Source organism: Equus przewalskii, chromosome 22 (genome assembly GCF_037783145.1).
Source record: "Equus przewalskii isolate Varuska chromosome 22, EquPr2, whole genome shotgun sequence".
Classification (NCBI taxonomy): Eukaryota; Metazoa; Chordata; class Mammalia; order Perissodactyla; family Equidae; genus Equus; species Equus przewalskii.
In genome coordinates, this window is record NC_091852.1 from 33,672,971 (window position 1) to 33,689,522 (window position 16,552).

At 34.8% G+C, this 16,552-nt stretch overlaps 1 protein-coding gene across 5 annotated transcripts in view; it reads right to left on the minus strand.

The window, feature by feature from the left end:
- Window positions 1-16,552, minus strand: part of PSIP1 (PC4 and SRSF1 interacting protein 1) — a 38,077-nt gene that overhangs the window by 4,225 nt on the left and 17,300 nt on the right. For 2 of the 5 annotated variants that reach the window (XM_070590124.1, XM_008520251.2), the window contains exons 5-12: window positions 15,951-16,055; window positions 14,638-14,700; window positions 10,283-10,379; window positions 9,142-9,217; window positions 4,474-4,702; window positions 3,463-3,581; window positions 742-797; window positions 95-165 (exon numbers count right to left, since the gene is read on the minus strand). In XM_070590124.1, the coding sequence (XP_070446225.1) occupies window positions 95-165; window positions 742-797; window positions 3,463-3,581; window positions 4,474-4,702; window positions 9,142-9,217; window positions 10,283-10,379; window positions 14,638-14,700; window positions 15,951-16,055 (816 nt within the window). Of the gene's footprint in view, window positions 1-94; window positions 166-741; window positions 798-1,854; window positions 2,189-3,462; window positions 3,582-4,473; window positions 4,703-9,141; window positions 9,218-10,282; window positions 10,380-14,637; window positions 14,701-15,950; window positions 16,056-16,552 lie in introns of those variants that run through there. The other 3 variants (XM_070590125.1, XM_070590126.1, XM_008520253.2) reach the window with 3 other exon arrangements.

The window sequence follows — 16,552 nt, forward strand, 5'->3', positions numbered from 1 at the left end:
AAATTTACACATACTTACAAAAATCTTGTGAGAAAATAAAATATGAAGCTATAAAAGCAGCACTGTATTTTTAAATGAGGTATTAAACACTTACGAGGTTATCAATTTTGAGTGAATTTTTTATTTCAGCATGTATCCTTTGAAGTCGAGAATCCATTGATGTTTCTATAAATTAAAATGTGAAACACAGTAAATAGTTTTTCCAAACCCAATATTTCTGTATCATCTAAGCAAAATATAATGGAAAGGTTTGGTGAATTTTAAAAAATGTTCTTAGTAGTCTGCCTACGTCACGAAGAAGTTATCTGGCATTTTTACTATTTGGTTTAGGAAAGTCACATTCATCATATAAGCAAAAAGAAGTCTAGCTGCATATGTTTCTAAAATAAGCAGTCTGCAACCTTAAACACCTGCTTCACCTTACAAGTTTGACCAAAAATAGAAAATCTATCTGAAACCATCTGTCAAAAATGGGAAAACATGTAGCTTTTGGCAATGTTGCAAAAATTTGACTTCATCAGATAATGAGCATTAACACGACTCCTTAGCATCTTCACCTGATTACAGTTAAAATTCAATGCAATGTATATAGAATCCATTAGGGTTTGAAAAAGTCTATTTGTAGGATTTAAGAACATAAGATGACTGATTTCAAAACTTATACATGAAAAATTAAGTGTCTATAACTTCCTTTCTATGTTTAACATAATTTTATACATTTTAGAAAATGAAACAACTAACCTCGCTTCTTCTCCACTTTCTTTACTTCTGGCTTCTTTCCTTCATCTTTATTCTGCCTATCAAATGTTAACACAAATATTTCAAAATATTGGAACTCTGTGATGGATTACCAAATGCCCACAATCCCTTAAGTAAAAGTTAAAATTTAAGTCAGTAGCCTAGATCACAAAAATTGACTGATTTTTAGAATGCTGCAATGCCACAACATTAGTATTAACTACTGTAAGTATAAAACTCAAAACATGTAAAAATTAACATGCTAAAATAAATACTCTAACAATATAATTTTTCAGTAGCATCACAAAATAATTTTAACAGTCGTCATGGTGAAGTTTTTTCCCAGCAACAGTGTGTTGTTAAAAGACCAATCTCGTGGTCAATGGTCAAACAGGTCATAGTGGGAAAAGAATGCCTTTGTTTCATAATTCTACATCACAATTATTTTTAAGAGTAGCAGTTCAAAATAGACTGATTTAATTGTTCCCACATCTCCAAAGGATAGATAATTGAGAGGTGTGAAGTCAGTTTCAAGGTTAAATAGTTTATATTAAAATAGTTTCTTTGCCAATATATCAAACTTAAATGACATTCACTAACATTTACATGTTTCACAAATAAAATTACCATTTTACTGTAAATCACAAAAATAACCATTTAAAAATGAATTCTTAATCATTTCTAGTACCTTGGCTTGGAGTTCGGGCCCTATTATAAACCAATTCAAATAGACAAGAACAAAAAAAATATCTAAAAATCAGTTTGTTTTTTTTTTAAAAAACTTTATTTTAAAATTTTGGTTACAGTTTCATTTTTGTTTTCTTAACAAGTCTACTGTTTAATCTCTCAGGATTAAAAAAAAACAATTATTAAGATTCTAAAGAATTAAACAACAAAGGAATGTCAAGGGAAGGGCACAGCTGCCCCATTCTCTAGGGTAGAATAGCTATTCCAGTTTAACACCTAGCTTAAACAAAATGAAGTTTTATATTTTCTAAATGAAATAATGTACAACCACCATCTTCATCTGACCTTATTATAACTTCCAAACACAAAGCTTCATTTTAAGCTTGGTAAAAAAAACTTAACAGGAATGATGGCCGACCTTAGTATGTAGTGTGTACCTTACAGGAAGTTTTTTTTTTTTAACAATCATAACACAGTAATAATGCCATTAATGAAGTCCTCAATTTAGAATCTGGAACATTCTTCCATCAAGGGGGGGGAGGGGGAAATTCAGTCCAATGAGTCTGTCTCAAGATCTTCATCTCTTGTTTGCTCCACTTGTATTCTCTTTTCAGTAACTGGATTAATGCTTTGAGCCCAAAATGAGATATATTTTTTATTACTGTAGATTACATGTTGTTTGGCTGGGAATACAATACAATAAACTTTATTTTGCATAATGCATTTCACACAAGCTGCATCTGAAATGCTTTACAGAGCAAAACTGTCCAAGTACAAAGTTTTGTAATAACAGGAGAAGGAAAGAAAACACAAATATTAGAATTTGAGAAAGTTACATTCGGAGGACATTCAAAAGAAACTGAAACACATAAAGATAACTTTGAGATACTGAAGAAGGGTTGGGCTAGATTAGTAAATCAACAACTAATTTTATATCTTAATTTGGGAGCATAATAAAGTTAAAAGCAACACACAGTCCAACTTTTCAGTGAAAGGATAGAAGAGGGCAGGTAACAAAATAATTTCAATATTTACAGAAATGATCAAAATCTAACAATTAGAGGGAGTAACATTTCTGACTGTTAGATCAATTTTTAAATTACTCCCTCAAGCAGCTCAAACTGCTTATATATCCTCCAAACAACTAAGAAAGCAGATAGTCAAATGCTATACTTGTAAATAAAGAAAAAGTACAAAATTATTTAAGAATACTTTAAAGAGTTTCACTGCTTATCATTAGGTTTGTCTTAGTAACCTAGAACATGTTTCTAAAATCACCACCTCACGAAAACAAAATAAACAAATTTTAGTCAGAAAAATGCAAGGCGCTTCACAAAGAAACGCTTGTCAGAGAAAGAACCCCGAAGGGACAGTCTAAAGATAACTAGGAAAACAAACATAACAACACATGAAGCGTAATCATCATTGCCATTGCTGTTTTCCTTCTAATACACTTATTTTATAGAGTAAATTAAAGGGGAAAGAAATTCCCCTATGCTAAGTATATGTTGTCTCCAAGTATCAAAACTTAAAAGAGAAATCAGCTTGGAACTTGATTTACATGGCACACATCTAATGCAAACCCTGTCAGCCTTTTAGATTTACTTTTACTGGCTTCTTGGATTTCCAACTGTGCTCTTCTTATTTTTGGCTGGTCTTTTGGGGGAGGCCTGATGGTGGTATGAAAATTAAGGATATTTCTTTCTCCACCAATATATTATCACCACTCTCTGTATTTAACACTATACAAGTAATAGAGGATGAGGCCATTTTCTGGAAAGCCACTAACAGTTAAATCCATCTGCACTTTCAGATTAAATTAAAAATAATTCACAGGGTGATTACATCAGTGAATTTCATCCTCTTACTCAGAAAAGAATGAAGACTGAAACACGATTATCATATACTGAAGATGTTTTTCTAACACAAAGGAAGAGTTGCTTCTTTAAAAGGCTTCATAAGGTCTGGAAAATGAGATTCTACTGTTTGAACATTTCATGCTAGCTTAAGAAACAAAATTTAGGAAACAATACTTACTGCTCAGTTTCCATTTGTTCCTCCTGCTTGCGTTTTCTATCTGATGCCTCTTTCTCATGTTGTCCTTTCACCATATTCCTTCTGTGAGCAGTCTGAAAGTTTCTTCCACCTTTTCTCTTCTGTTTTGAGAATTAGGATGGATTTATGAGTTAACTGTTAAGTCAAGTGACTAGTGCTTTTATGATTACAATCTTGGGAGAAAAAAGCAACTGGTTTTCTTAAGGAATAAATACTTAAAACTACTAATTTAGAAAAATCTCAGAATTACATATGTTGCTGCTATCTAAGTTTAACTTTCCCTTGATGATTTGGGGAATTAAAATCTATTTTCTGCACAATAGGAGTAATGTTCTTTGGTTAAAATGAAGTACGTCAGGCTGTTTGCCTCTACACTATGATTTTTGACTTAAGGACGTGTTTACTGATAAGTAGACTGCTCATCCTATTCGATTTGAAAATTTTTGGTTTCTAAAGTACTAACGAATCAGATAAAAATAAACAACAGATCTACACAACCTGGGTGTGTAGATCTGCAAGGCTATACACAAAACTTGTTTTTTCTACAGAGAAGGATATGTATAGCTTTAATGAAATTCCCAAACTGTGGCATCGAAATAAAGTACCATTGATAAATGAACACTAAATAGGTCAAAAGAGTGGTAAGAGTATCACTGGGATAATTAATAGAAAAAAAAATACATATATATAATTGCACCTCTTTTATATCTGTCTTCCTTGCTCACAGCCTATTTTGCTTAATCTCTAACTTTTCTACCTTTTCTAGGTGGGGTTTTGGAAGTTTATTATATAATATTTAATTTCCATTTCTTGTGAAAAGGTAAGAAATCTAGAATGTATTTTAACACAGCTAATTCAAGTTTATTCAGAAAGGTAAAGAAACTCAGTTTATAAAAGTTAGACTTTGAAAGACACTGAAAGTTTACTAAGATTAAGAACTAACAGGAATCTAAAAGTAGAACAAATATTTTATTGGGTACATAAATGTTCTACCTTTTCACCTTCTTGATCGTCTCCTTCCTCTTCAGAATCAGAGGCTGATGTAACCCCTGTTTTAGCTAAATTTTTCCTTTTTGATTCAACTTCTTTCTTCCCCTCTTTTTTGTCTGGCTCTTTTCTTGGCTTATCTTCTTCCTTCTGGCCCTCTTCATCCTTTTTAAGCTGCTTTTTAGGTTGCTTTTCCTCTTGCCCTTTTTTCTTACTTTTTTCTTCTTCAGTTACCCTATTTTAGAGAGAGCAAGGGTGGACAATGAACTTTCATGTATCATTAATACTTCTCCTTCAACCATACTCTCCCAGTCAACTGAGTAAGTATTTTGGATAACAATAAGCTATAATTTATTTTTTATTTAAGGACTAATTTAAAATACCTTTAAGTAAAATATAATGGAGTGTCTTTACCATCCAACCATAAAAGGGAAGAACCATCCTTTTCATATAATAAATGAAAAGATACAAAAACTATAGTGCCATTAATGTAGCAGACAAGTGATTTTCCCATTTGTTTTCCAAGTTTTTTGTAATGTGATTCACTCATTGATAAAAATAACATGGAGTACCATCTTATATGCCAAGGTACTATTCTTGACTCTGGGGATACAACACTGTATAAAATGGATGATATCCCTGCATCTTATGGAGGTTATATTCTACATATTTATTATAAATTATGTTTAAAAAGTAGATACCCTGGGAAAAAAGTTGCAGAAGTGAATTGTATATGATCAAATATGGTCATTTTAGAATTCAAAGAAATATCCCCTGCAAGGGCAAAGGCTCCCAACTTACGCATACAGTGGTAAAATATACGGCCAAGTAAGCATAATATCAAACAGGGCTGAACTCACTGCATCTAAGCATTCCTATCACCACTGGATTTCACTGACATCACTAAACAGGTCAAACTACAAAAACTGCTCAGTAATCCTAGTATTAGTATTGGATGATATTTATACTAACTGTGTACAGCAGAAATTAACATGAGTATTTATGTTATGACAGTAGGCTCTAGAAGGACAATCAAATGATGCCAATGCTAACCACATAATTTTATGGATACGTTCAACTACAGCAATCCTATAAAGAAATACCACGTGAAGCTTCGATGAGCTGTTGCTAACCTTTTTACTGTTCAAGGAATTTCACTGAGATTTTTACAAACTACACAATTACATCAGTGGATTTGAGAGCTGGAAGGGACTCAGATCATATAGTCCAATCCATTCCACTGGACAGATAAGAAAATGACGATGCAAAAGGTCAAACAATTTGCCCAATGTCTCAATTCCAAATCCAATGACCTACCAGACAACTGCTTCCTTGAACCCTTAAGAGATTATTAAACTGGAACAAAAATAATTCACTTTTTATCTTTTCAGAAACTTTTTTGTCACATAACTATCATTGGGTATGCTTATTTTCAAATGTCATATGGGTTTCACCTTTTAACTGATGGAAGGAAAAGCATGCAACTAAAATCATTCAACTTTCTTCAATATTTCCATGTATGTAAATACTGTGATAATCAATTTCATGGAGATGGGAATAGACAGTCAAATATAAACAGCATTTTTATGGCTCTTAAATAGATATTGACCAATTGCCTCCCCAAATTGTTACTCCCTTACAGAAGGAAGCAGATATTAAAAATGCAAATACCCTTTGACCCAGCAGCTCTGCTTTGAGAAATGTCTTCTAACCAATACATTTGCACATGTACAAAACAATAGATGACAATGTTTTTAAAAGAATGTATTCATACATGGGATAGATCTTAAGAATCGTGATACATACACAGTGGAATACCATGCAGCTGTTCTTTTCTTTTTTAAACATAAATTAAAAAGTCTATCATAAGGTCTTAAGAAACGGGATTATTATTCGAGGTTTTTTTAACATTATCAAAGCAGAGAATTCCCATAAACCATAACTATCACTGCTTGCTACAAATAATGAGTCTTTTCCCACTGGTCCTCCTTACTTCCTTCAGACTTCGCCATACTAACAATTTCCCTTTCTAATAGGTCAAGGTACAGAAGGAAAATTGTATTTGTAAATTTCTTTAGTCTTTTAATATATGTTAACACAAGCGAAAACTTGTGCTAAAAATGCAAACACAACCCCAGACATCTCAGCGGCTTATAACAAATATTTATTTAACATGAGGATTATGAGACAGTTTCAGCTCTTCTGGGCTCTGTTCTACTGTCTTATCATTTCAAGACCCACTGCAAAGAAGCTGTCACTAACAGATACATGCTATTCTCATGGTGGAAAGCAGAGGTTTCAAAAGAGCTTAAATAGTTGAGCTCTGCACTCCACTGACTTTATGCCCAGATACACAGCCAGGAGTAGCTACAGTCAATGCCCAGCCGACATATAGCATAAATAATAAATCAATATTGTAGACTACTGCTATTTTGGGGTTGTCCATCACCTTAGCAAAAAAGCTCAATTAACAGAGAAATTGATACCAGTAATAAAAACCTAAAACATGTGACAATGGCTTTGGTACTGGGAAATTGAAAACCTTAATATTTTACTATACAATGGGTAAAACTGTCACCTACGATAACTTGAAAGAAAATTTATTCAGTGACCTTGTTTATGCTGGCATCTTTAGCTGGTTACTATCAAGATACTATTTTTTCCTGTTTTTTCTCCCCAAATACCCCCAGTACATAGTTGAATATTTTAGTTGTGGGTCCTTCTAGTTGTGGCATGTGGGATGCCACCACAACATAGCCTAATGTGCGGTGCCATGTCCGCACCTGGGATCCGAACCGGCGAAACCCTGGGCCGCCGCAGCAGAGCGTGTGAACTCGGCCACGGGGCTGGCCCTAGCAAGATGCTTTTGATAGGGCACTTCAAGAAAGAGATGAGTTCAAAAATAATAGGATGACAAAGGAGAACTTAAAAATTTCAGTGTTGAAAGTCACTTCCACCCTGTACAAGATTTTCACATTCAGACAAAGACTGGGGTCAAAGATCCAATAAGGGTATAAGCTGCCAGCCTTTCCTTAAGAATTCAAATTGGGCTACTTTGATCCTTCAGATGGACAATTGGTTCTAGGAAAAAGAGAGCAAGGGGTCTCTTCTGAGGAGAACCTGTAAATTCAAGGTGCCTGTAATTAAGTATAAAAAGATAAGCATGTCTGGTGATGTACACTCACTGCACATGAAGCTGAGCAGAATGAAACAGACACAACCCCAACAATGAAGTGTTATTACCAAAAGTGACACCAGCCTGCATCAAAAGAAAGTAATGGAGATCTAAAAAGGAACCATGGGCCCCCAACTCCCTATAGTTTGAAAGCACACTGAGAAAGTAACTCAGCTGAGAAAGGGTAATGTTCTCCAAGACCTTTTCAGATGCAACAAAAGATGATACTGAAAAAGCAGAGAACTCTCAGAGGAATCAGCCAAAAGCCATGGAGAAATATGGACTAGGAAGATGCTTTCAGGGAAAATTGAGGCCCAATCAAGGGCACATTCCTTATATCTAAAATATGGGGCTCTCACAATATTTTCCCAGCATTCAGATTTCCTAGGGACAATGACTGCTGTGTGCCTCTTGATCTTGTCCTTTCCAAATGGAAGTAGTACTTATTTTGATTCCCTATCCCACATCTACATGTGTGTATGAAGGTGAGAAGGGAGCAGATACTTGTATTTCTAGTTCCAACATAAGGCCTTGATCATGAAATCCGAGACTTTCTGCCTGATGCTATGATCAGACATCTTACTTACAGAGGGGATGAGTGAGATTTATTTGTCATGTTTGGAAACAAAAACCAACTCACCTGCATGTACCTAATTTCTTAATTTCACTGCAGTAGTTAAAACCATGTTGTAATTTTGTGCCACTGTTTTTGAGAATACTTTAACAGCTAGCTTGGTAGTAAAATAAAATTCTTTAAACATATTGTGGTTGAAAAGTACCAACACTCCAGTATTCTGTAACTAAAATTTCCTATAAAAATGTTTCATTCAAAACACTGTAAATACATTTTTAAATAACATACTTACTTGAGCCTTCTCTATACAATCTTTAAACACAAAAGCTACAAAACATTTTGCTCTCGTTGTCTAAATATACACTCCTTCTGGTGAAGTTTCTACCCAGAAAAGCCAACATAAACAAGATCCATATGGGGAAAAGTGTCAAGGAAAAAAACCTGATTATTTTGTTGACAACTAAGTAGTTATCATTCAAAAAATACTTTAAAATTTTAAATTTACATTACAAAAATAATTTTAGTGTTATTTTAAAATAAAACTTATTCTGGAAGAGCTAAAAAAGATTTGTGGAAATTCCTTCAAAAATACTTTGTCTAAAATTTCCTTAAACATACAATCTTGCCCAATTTCCCTATTACAGATTTTACCCTGCATTATATCTAAGTATCTTTATATCCTATATATGAAGAAAATGTCTTAATTAATGAAATCGCATCAGATTTTTCCTGATTCCCCAATATTACCTTTTACATAATAAAAGTTTTTCAACAGTTTTCCCCATAATTTTTAGAAACAGAAACTGTAATAGCAACAAACATCCTGTAAAATAAAAGTGGTAAAAACACACAGAAAGTTATACTTATTTAAAGTGAAATGTCTCATTTATTAAGTAACTAATTATACGATAAAAATTAAACTCACATGTCACTCTCTGAAGGACAGGGCTGTTTAACCATTTTGGGTCTGCCTCTTGGTTTTGGAATCTTGACTTCTGTAGCTAACATTCACAGGAAAAGAAAATTTGTAACTACCAGCTTTCCCTTTAAGATGGAAATCTCACATACAAAGATTATAAATGATATACTAAGAATATTCGTGGTTTATTACAATTATTTTAAGTTTTAAAGATAATATCCCCCCAGTGGTTTAAATGAGCAACAGAAGAAAACTGAAAGAGGCACATCAACAGAATAACTTTCTTGTCCTTAGTATGGCTGAGAGGGCTTAAAAGAACACCCTTCATTGTTGTTTTAACAGGAATATCACAAAATTCAACTTTATAATAGACAGCAGGACTTACACCCAATATTCATATGCATATTACAATATTATGTGTATATGTACATTCACATTTTTGAATTCACTGAATTTTCTACCACCACCATTAATTTGATCCATTACAATATTAAATTCCAACATAAAAATTACGTAAACAAATTCTCAGTTTTTTCTTTTCTCTTCTGGGTATTACTCATCTTACCCCTTATTAGCAAGAATCCTATTATGAAGTAGAAAAAAAACCTGGCTCTATTTTGGTTAATTTTCTTTGTTTTTACTTTGTATTAGAGGCAGATCCTTCCAAACTATTTCCAATTTGCCAAATTAGGAAAATACTTTAAAGAGGCAGTGCTGAAGATAGCTGCATATTGTCAAGGTCCTACACAAAGAATGCAATAATTGAAAATATTAATAGCTTTAATTATTCAAATGATGTTTCCCTTGCTTTCATTATGACTCCATTTGGAAAGCTTGTATTTTCTAAAGTAGGAGGTAAAATAAACCTATCATTCATGGAATTGAAACCTCAACACAGCCTTATTTGCACCTATTGGAGGAAAATACAACAGGGATAAAACAGAAAATGAGAAAAGTCCCAAGCAATTATTTCATATTTAAATACTTTATTACACAGGGCAGAAACAATCATGTTCATCCCCTTTGAGATTTGTGTATTGTACAGAACCAATTGCCTATCCACTTATTCCAAAGCAGCTGAGGTACAACACTTTCATGGACTGGAATATTAATCAAAAGCCAGAGATTGAAACATTAAAAATCCTACCTGCAGGTCGTCCTCTTTTAGGACTCACTTTTAGATTAACAGACGCTGTTGCTGTTGTCACTACTCCTGCCTCCTCAGTTTCTACTTGTTTTTCTGCCTGAATCACAAAGATTTAATTAACGTATTCAGCAAATAGTAGGCATTTCAAGTTTAAATCAATGGCAAAAATACGCTACTCTAAGATAATGAGTTCAAGTATAAGCATAACTTCTATATGATCTTTATAATTTTTCAACAGTCAACTCCTCACAGAGTGACACCCCCAAACTTAGCTTATAATTCTAGTGAACAATTCTAGGAAACAAAAAATTTGACTTTTTATATATTCTGAACCTAAAAGTCATTTGTAAAAATAAAGCTAATATTCTTAATGCAAAATGGTGACCAAAGTATGATGTAATTACACTAACAATTCATACATTGCTTATAAATGTATTTTCATTGAGTATCTCAAAATGCTAACACTTTACATTGTGTACTTATGATACAGAACCTAAGTTAGTATTCTAATACAGTCACGCGGTCGCTTAACAACAGGAATATGTTCTGAGAAATGCGTTGTTAGGCAATTTCGTCATTGTGCAAACATCACAGAGTGCACTGACACAAATCACTACACACCTAGGCTATATGGTACTAATCTTAGGAGACCACTATCTTATATGTGGTCTGTAGCTGAAATGTCGTTAGGCAGCACATGACTGTATTAGAAAATGCAAGAAGTTGCTGATACACTTCTTAACTTTGTTAATACAAATACGTTTTACTTTTGAACTGAGACTGAGATCTGCTGGTCTTCCCTAGGAGTTATTCTTATTTTCATAAAGAGATTTACTCTCACAGAGTAAGAAATTCCAATCACCCTTTGCAAACTATAATGTCCCCTAAACAGACAATAGCACCAAACGAGAATCAGTTTACTTGGTTCAGGCATTAGAAGAGAACAAAGGTTAAGAACTACCGATTAGGTATGATCTGCAAACATTTAAGAGATAATGCCCAGTACTGGTAAGGATGCAGAGAATCATTCATATATCCATTACTGATGATCAGTAAGTAATAATCAACAGACTGCTAACACCTTTCTTAATATTGTTATGAATATCAGCAATAAAGAATACACAAATCTAACTCAGTAATCCCACTTCTAAGAATTCATCCATTTCTTTTTTAAGCTTTTTAAACATTACTTTTGCTTTTATAATTGGAATAATGCATATTCAAAGCATTATTAAAAGTCAATAAACTCACTGAAGGTAACCCTTGAACTACTCCCTAAACATTAGCTCAAGGTGCATTTCTAGCATTTTAAGAATTTACACATCACCTAGCCCTGCCCCAATCCTGAATCAGTAGCTCTGGGGTAGGGAGCCAGGCATCTACCAAACTCCCCAGGTACCAAAGGTTGAGAACCCAAGACTCTATGAGAGCTCCTTTACCACTGAGGAATTAAGAGGGCAAAAGTTCAATAAAATTCAGTTCAAAGTGATGAGCTCTTCAGTGCAAGAAAAACCCTCTTCACTCACACTTTCTGCTTTTGGAAATAAATCAAGACACCGCATGAGAATTACAAGTAAAACGGATCATTCTGAGGAGATACCAATTTAAGAGGTAACAAGTTCTTCAATAACTAATACTATAAATAAAAATATATTAACACTAATACTAAGCAAAAACCAGCCCTACCATGGACACGTATTCTTGACTGTTATAGCAAAATCATTCCTTATGAAAATAAAATCAAAGAATAAGAAATAACTTATCCAGAGAAAGGACAGTTATTTCAAATATACATATATTTAAATATCTTAAATGCAAATATTCTGACTGAAAATTAATTCCATATTTTACCTGATCTCACTAAGACCTCTAACCCTTTGACACAATTTCTCCCCATTTATTACCCACCCCACCGTCTAGCTCTACTCCTCTCATGACCTTACCTAAGGCCTACCAAAATCACCTCATGGGACTACCACTCACACACATCCTTAAGCCCTCCAAATTGTTTCGCTGCACCGCTCCCACAAATCTCCACCAGAGGATGACTATAAAACTTCATCTTCCCTGCTCTTATCCCCTGTTGCTGAGCCCCGCTAAAAAAATCCTACAGACGTTTATTCATTTTATGCACTCTCAGTTGGGATCTCAAAGCCATCCATTAATCCTTTACCCTGTCTGTTGTCATGCTCTCCTCTTCTCCCCTCACTAGCATAAACTTTCAATCCTTTCTTCCTGCCTTATACCATACGTGCAGTTTTCTTTTGAATTGGGTGGGGGAGAAGGAAGACTGTAGCCAACAGAAAGGAATTCTCTTAATTTCCCAGTCTCCGTAGAAATTAACAGCCTCCTCCAAGGCCTTTCAATGTTAGAAAGAATGAAATGTCCATCTCCTTCCAAAGTTCCTTCAAATGTGCCCTCCCTTCTCTCATCCAGCATAGGCTTACATACAATAATTTATACTCTTTCCACATCTCCGATCTTTCCTACTTTTGCAAAGTAAAAGTGTTAAAGCCTCTACTTATATTTTTTCACTTTAAACACTCTCTTTGCAAATCCCTGTTGCTACATTCTTTCTCTTTCCCTTCAAAGGTTTCAAAAGTAGTGTAACTTTAACCTCAAACATTTTATTCTCCAACCCACTTCATCTATCCTTACCACTTGACCTTAAAGTATCCAGGGGGAGCCTACATGTCAAATATCCTAGTGGCCTCCTCTACATCAGGACACCACCGACCACTCCCTCATTCTTAAACTCTCTGCTCTCTTGTTTAGCTTGATTTAGCCTCTCTTACATTTTCTCCTGACAGTTCATTCTCAGTCATAATTTTACAAAGCAACCTGTCAACTCAATTATATTCCCTTGGGGTTCTGGTTTCTGCATTCTCCCCAGTAAATTTCTCCCTTGACTACTTTATCTATTATCCAATCTTTCCGCAAGTGACTGCATCTTTAACTTTTACCTTTCCCCCTTTGGTTCCAGAACAATATATATCTTTAGTCCAATTCCCACAGGTGTTTCACTTTCTCCTCCCCATGCCTCTGTTCCAAACCGACATCCCTTGCATTCTCAGAACCTAATCTAGTCACCCAAGCCAACACCCTGGAGTCATCCTAGATTCCTCCCCCCTCCCTTTATACCCACTTCCAATCAACTATCCACTGTGCCTCCTAAAGTGCTCTTAAATCCATCTCACCCACACTACTAAAAAACCTGCTATAACATAAGGCCCCTCTTGCCCTTCCAATCTGATGCTAATTCCTTAGAAAGGCCTTTCACAACTTAGTTCCCAAGTCACTATCCTAAGTCCCCATTTTAACTCTCATTTTATGTATTTATTGTCTGTTTCAACAAAAACCTAAGTTCAATGAGAACTGAGACCTCCTCTTCTTTACTCACTGCTCAATTCTGTGCCTGGAAAGTGAATGAATGAATTAGCGAAGCCCCATCCTTCATACTGCTTTAAAAGAGGAGGCATCTAAAATTTTAAATGATTCACTGGCTTACCTTCCTTTTTCTAAGTTCAAGTTCCTCAGGATAACACGGGGTTTTTTGTACCCTTTTCCCTCAAACTTTATAGTCAGGTAATACTGAAATGCAATACTTGAAATGTTTGGAATGAAATTTTCTCTACACCTATACTATTCAAATTGCCTCACATCTCCTTCCCCTCCTTCATATGACTGACAAAATTCTGCCCATCTTTTAAAATCTTGTTAAAGTTATCACAGCCCCTGCCACTGTAATTATGTTTTCATATTTTGCTTCCTCGAGATACTGAACTCTTAGTTTTCTTTGTATCTCTGGCATACAATAAGAGCCTGAGACATAAATAGGTCAGAAAAAGCTGTGATGAACAGAATTTCATATAGAGAAGAAACTCACACTGATTACAATCATGAGGTACCTAGTCCTGAACTGTCACATACTCTCCTATCATGCAACAATGCTGTGAAGTAACAACAACATCATAACAGACAACACTTACATAGCAGTTACTATGTACCAGGATTTATTATGAAGATTTCACTTGTGTTAACTCACATAATCCTCTCAACAACCTTATGAGTATATATTATCCATTTTACAGAGAAAACTTGAGGCAGTGTCATTAAAAGAAATGAAAATTGGTGCATTTTATTTCCCTCACCATTTAACTTATCTTAAGGGTGCTATATCTAGGAAAAGATACACAGATAAGTAAACGACATAACCTACCCTTTAAAAAAATTAGAGGATTTAGACTAAAAGGCCAAGTTTAAATTAAATAGTAAGGTTTCATTATCTCTATTCTTCCTCAATGCAACTAAAATAAAAATTCTTTTAAGATCCTGTGGTTAAGCAGTAAAATTACCTTTCTCTTTCTCCCTCTTCTGGCAGCTTTTGGAGTGGTTATGTCAATTGCTTTAGTCACATCCTAAAAAAAAAAAAACCAGATGAAACGGAACAAATTATATCAAGACTGAAAGAAAATTTTTATTTTTTTTAAAGATCGGCACCTGAGCTAACAACTGTTGCCAATATTTTTTCTTTTTTTTTCTGCTTTTTGTCCCCAAATCCCCCAAGTACATAGTTGTATATTTTAGTTGTGGGTCCTTCTAGTTGTGGCATGTAGGACACCGCCTCAACATGGCCAAATGTGCGGTGCCATGTCCGCGCCCACGATGCGAACTGGCAGAACCCTGGGCCGCCAAGGCAGAATGCACGAACTTAACCACTCAGCCACGGGGCCGGGACCCATGAAAGAAAATTTCTTAAAACTAAAAGCCACAGACACGTTTCATTAAAAGTAATAGGGAAACTTGTTTTGCTTCTCCGACATTTGAAATTATAAACATTAAAAGTCTTAACAGTATCATTATAAAGTGAAATAGCCAATATCTTTGCCCCAAAAACCTTTCCTCTGTCAGATCAAATACAGAAGTCACCCTTGCTAGTACATAGGAAGTTTGTCTATTTAAATTTACAGAGCCACTTTTTCTATAGTAGAATCTGGAACTTTAGGGCTGTAAATTTTAAGAGATGACTGAGACTTGGGCGATGATCTGACCACCATTTTATGAGGCCTAGAAGGGCTAAATGAGCATCCCCACCCAGAGATAATGAGAGTTGGAAACAAACCACGGTTTTTAAAAATTTGGTTCAATGCCCTTTGCAGTACATCCATCAAACAATACCCTGCTTTAAAAACACCCCTGACAGGGGCTGGCCCCGTGGCTGAGTGGTTAAGTTCGTGCGCTCCGCTGCAGGCGGCCCAGTGTTTCGTTGGTTCGAATCCTGGGCGCGGACATGGCACTGCTCATCAAACCACGCTGAGGCAGAGTCCCACATGCCACAACTAGAAGGACCCACAACGAAGAATATACAACTATGTACCAGGGGACTTGGGGGAGAAAAAGGAAAAATAAAATCTTAAAAAAAAACAAAGAAAAACCCCTGACAGTAACCACTCTCCTACAGCCAGACCTCATATTTTGCACAGCAAAGTAACTTCAAAGAAACATCCAGGCATCTTAAAGATGCAAAAATTATTTTAGAATACAAATTTAATATTTACACAAGGAAATTTTAAGAGTACTTTCTACTTTGTGATCAAGTGACCAACTTATTTTACAATTTATTCCTTGCAACAAAATGGGTTTAAAATGCAAGTGAAGTCAAACACACCTCATTGCTGGCTTTTTCTTCATGGTCAGTGTCTTCCTTTGAAACACTAGTTTCTTTTTCTTCAACTTCAACATCAGATGATGCATTTGATTGTTTAGTTGATGCCTATGAACAATCAAGTCTATTAATTTGACAAAATAAGATTTTACCCCAACTTTAAAATTTCTTACCCATGAAAAATCAAAAGCCTGTGTGCAAGGAAGTTAGAAAAGTACCCACATTTCTGTTCCATAGGACGCTTTTAATATATACAATTTTTAAATAGTTTTTAAATGCTCTGATTTTCTTCTAAGTCTTATTAAGGGATTGGATTCCTGTAGGTGAATATATACAAGTGCAGAGGATAAAACAACGAGGCTGAAATGAAAGGATATTACAAAGAACACCATTCTGATGTTCTAACCAACAAATATCCAACAAGATACAGTGGAAGTTGATTGAGAATAGCACAGACCTGCACTGTATTCAGCTACTGAGATATTCTGGAGAGACAAGCTTATCTATGTACTCTAAGACAAACAGCTTCTGCAAAGGATATATATCACAGCTTTATTTAAAGACTTTGATTAGTCTATACTTCAAACTTAGTTTATTTATAATGC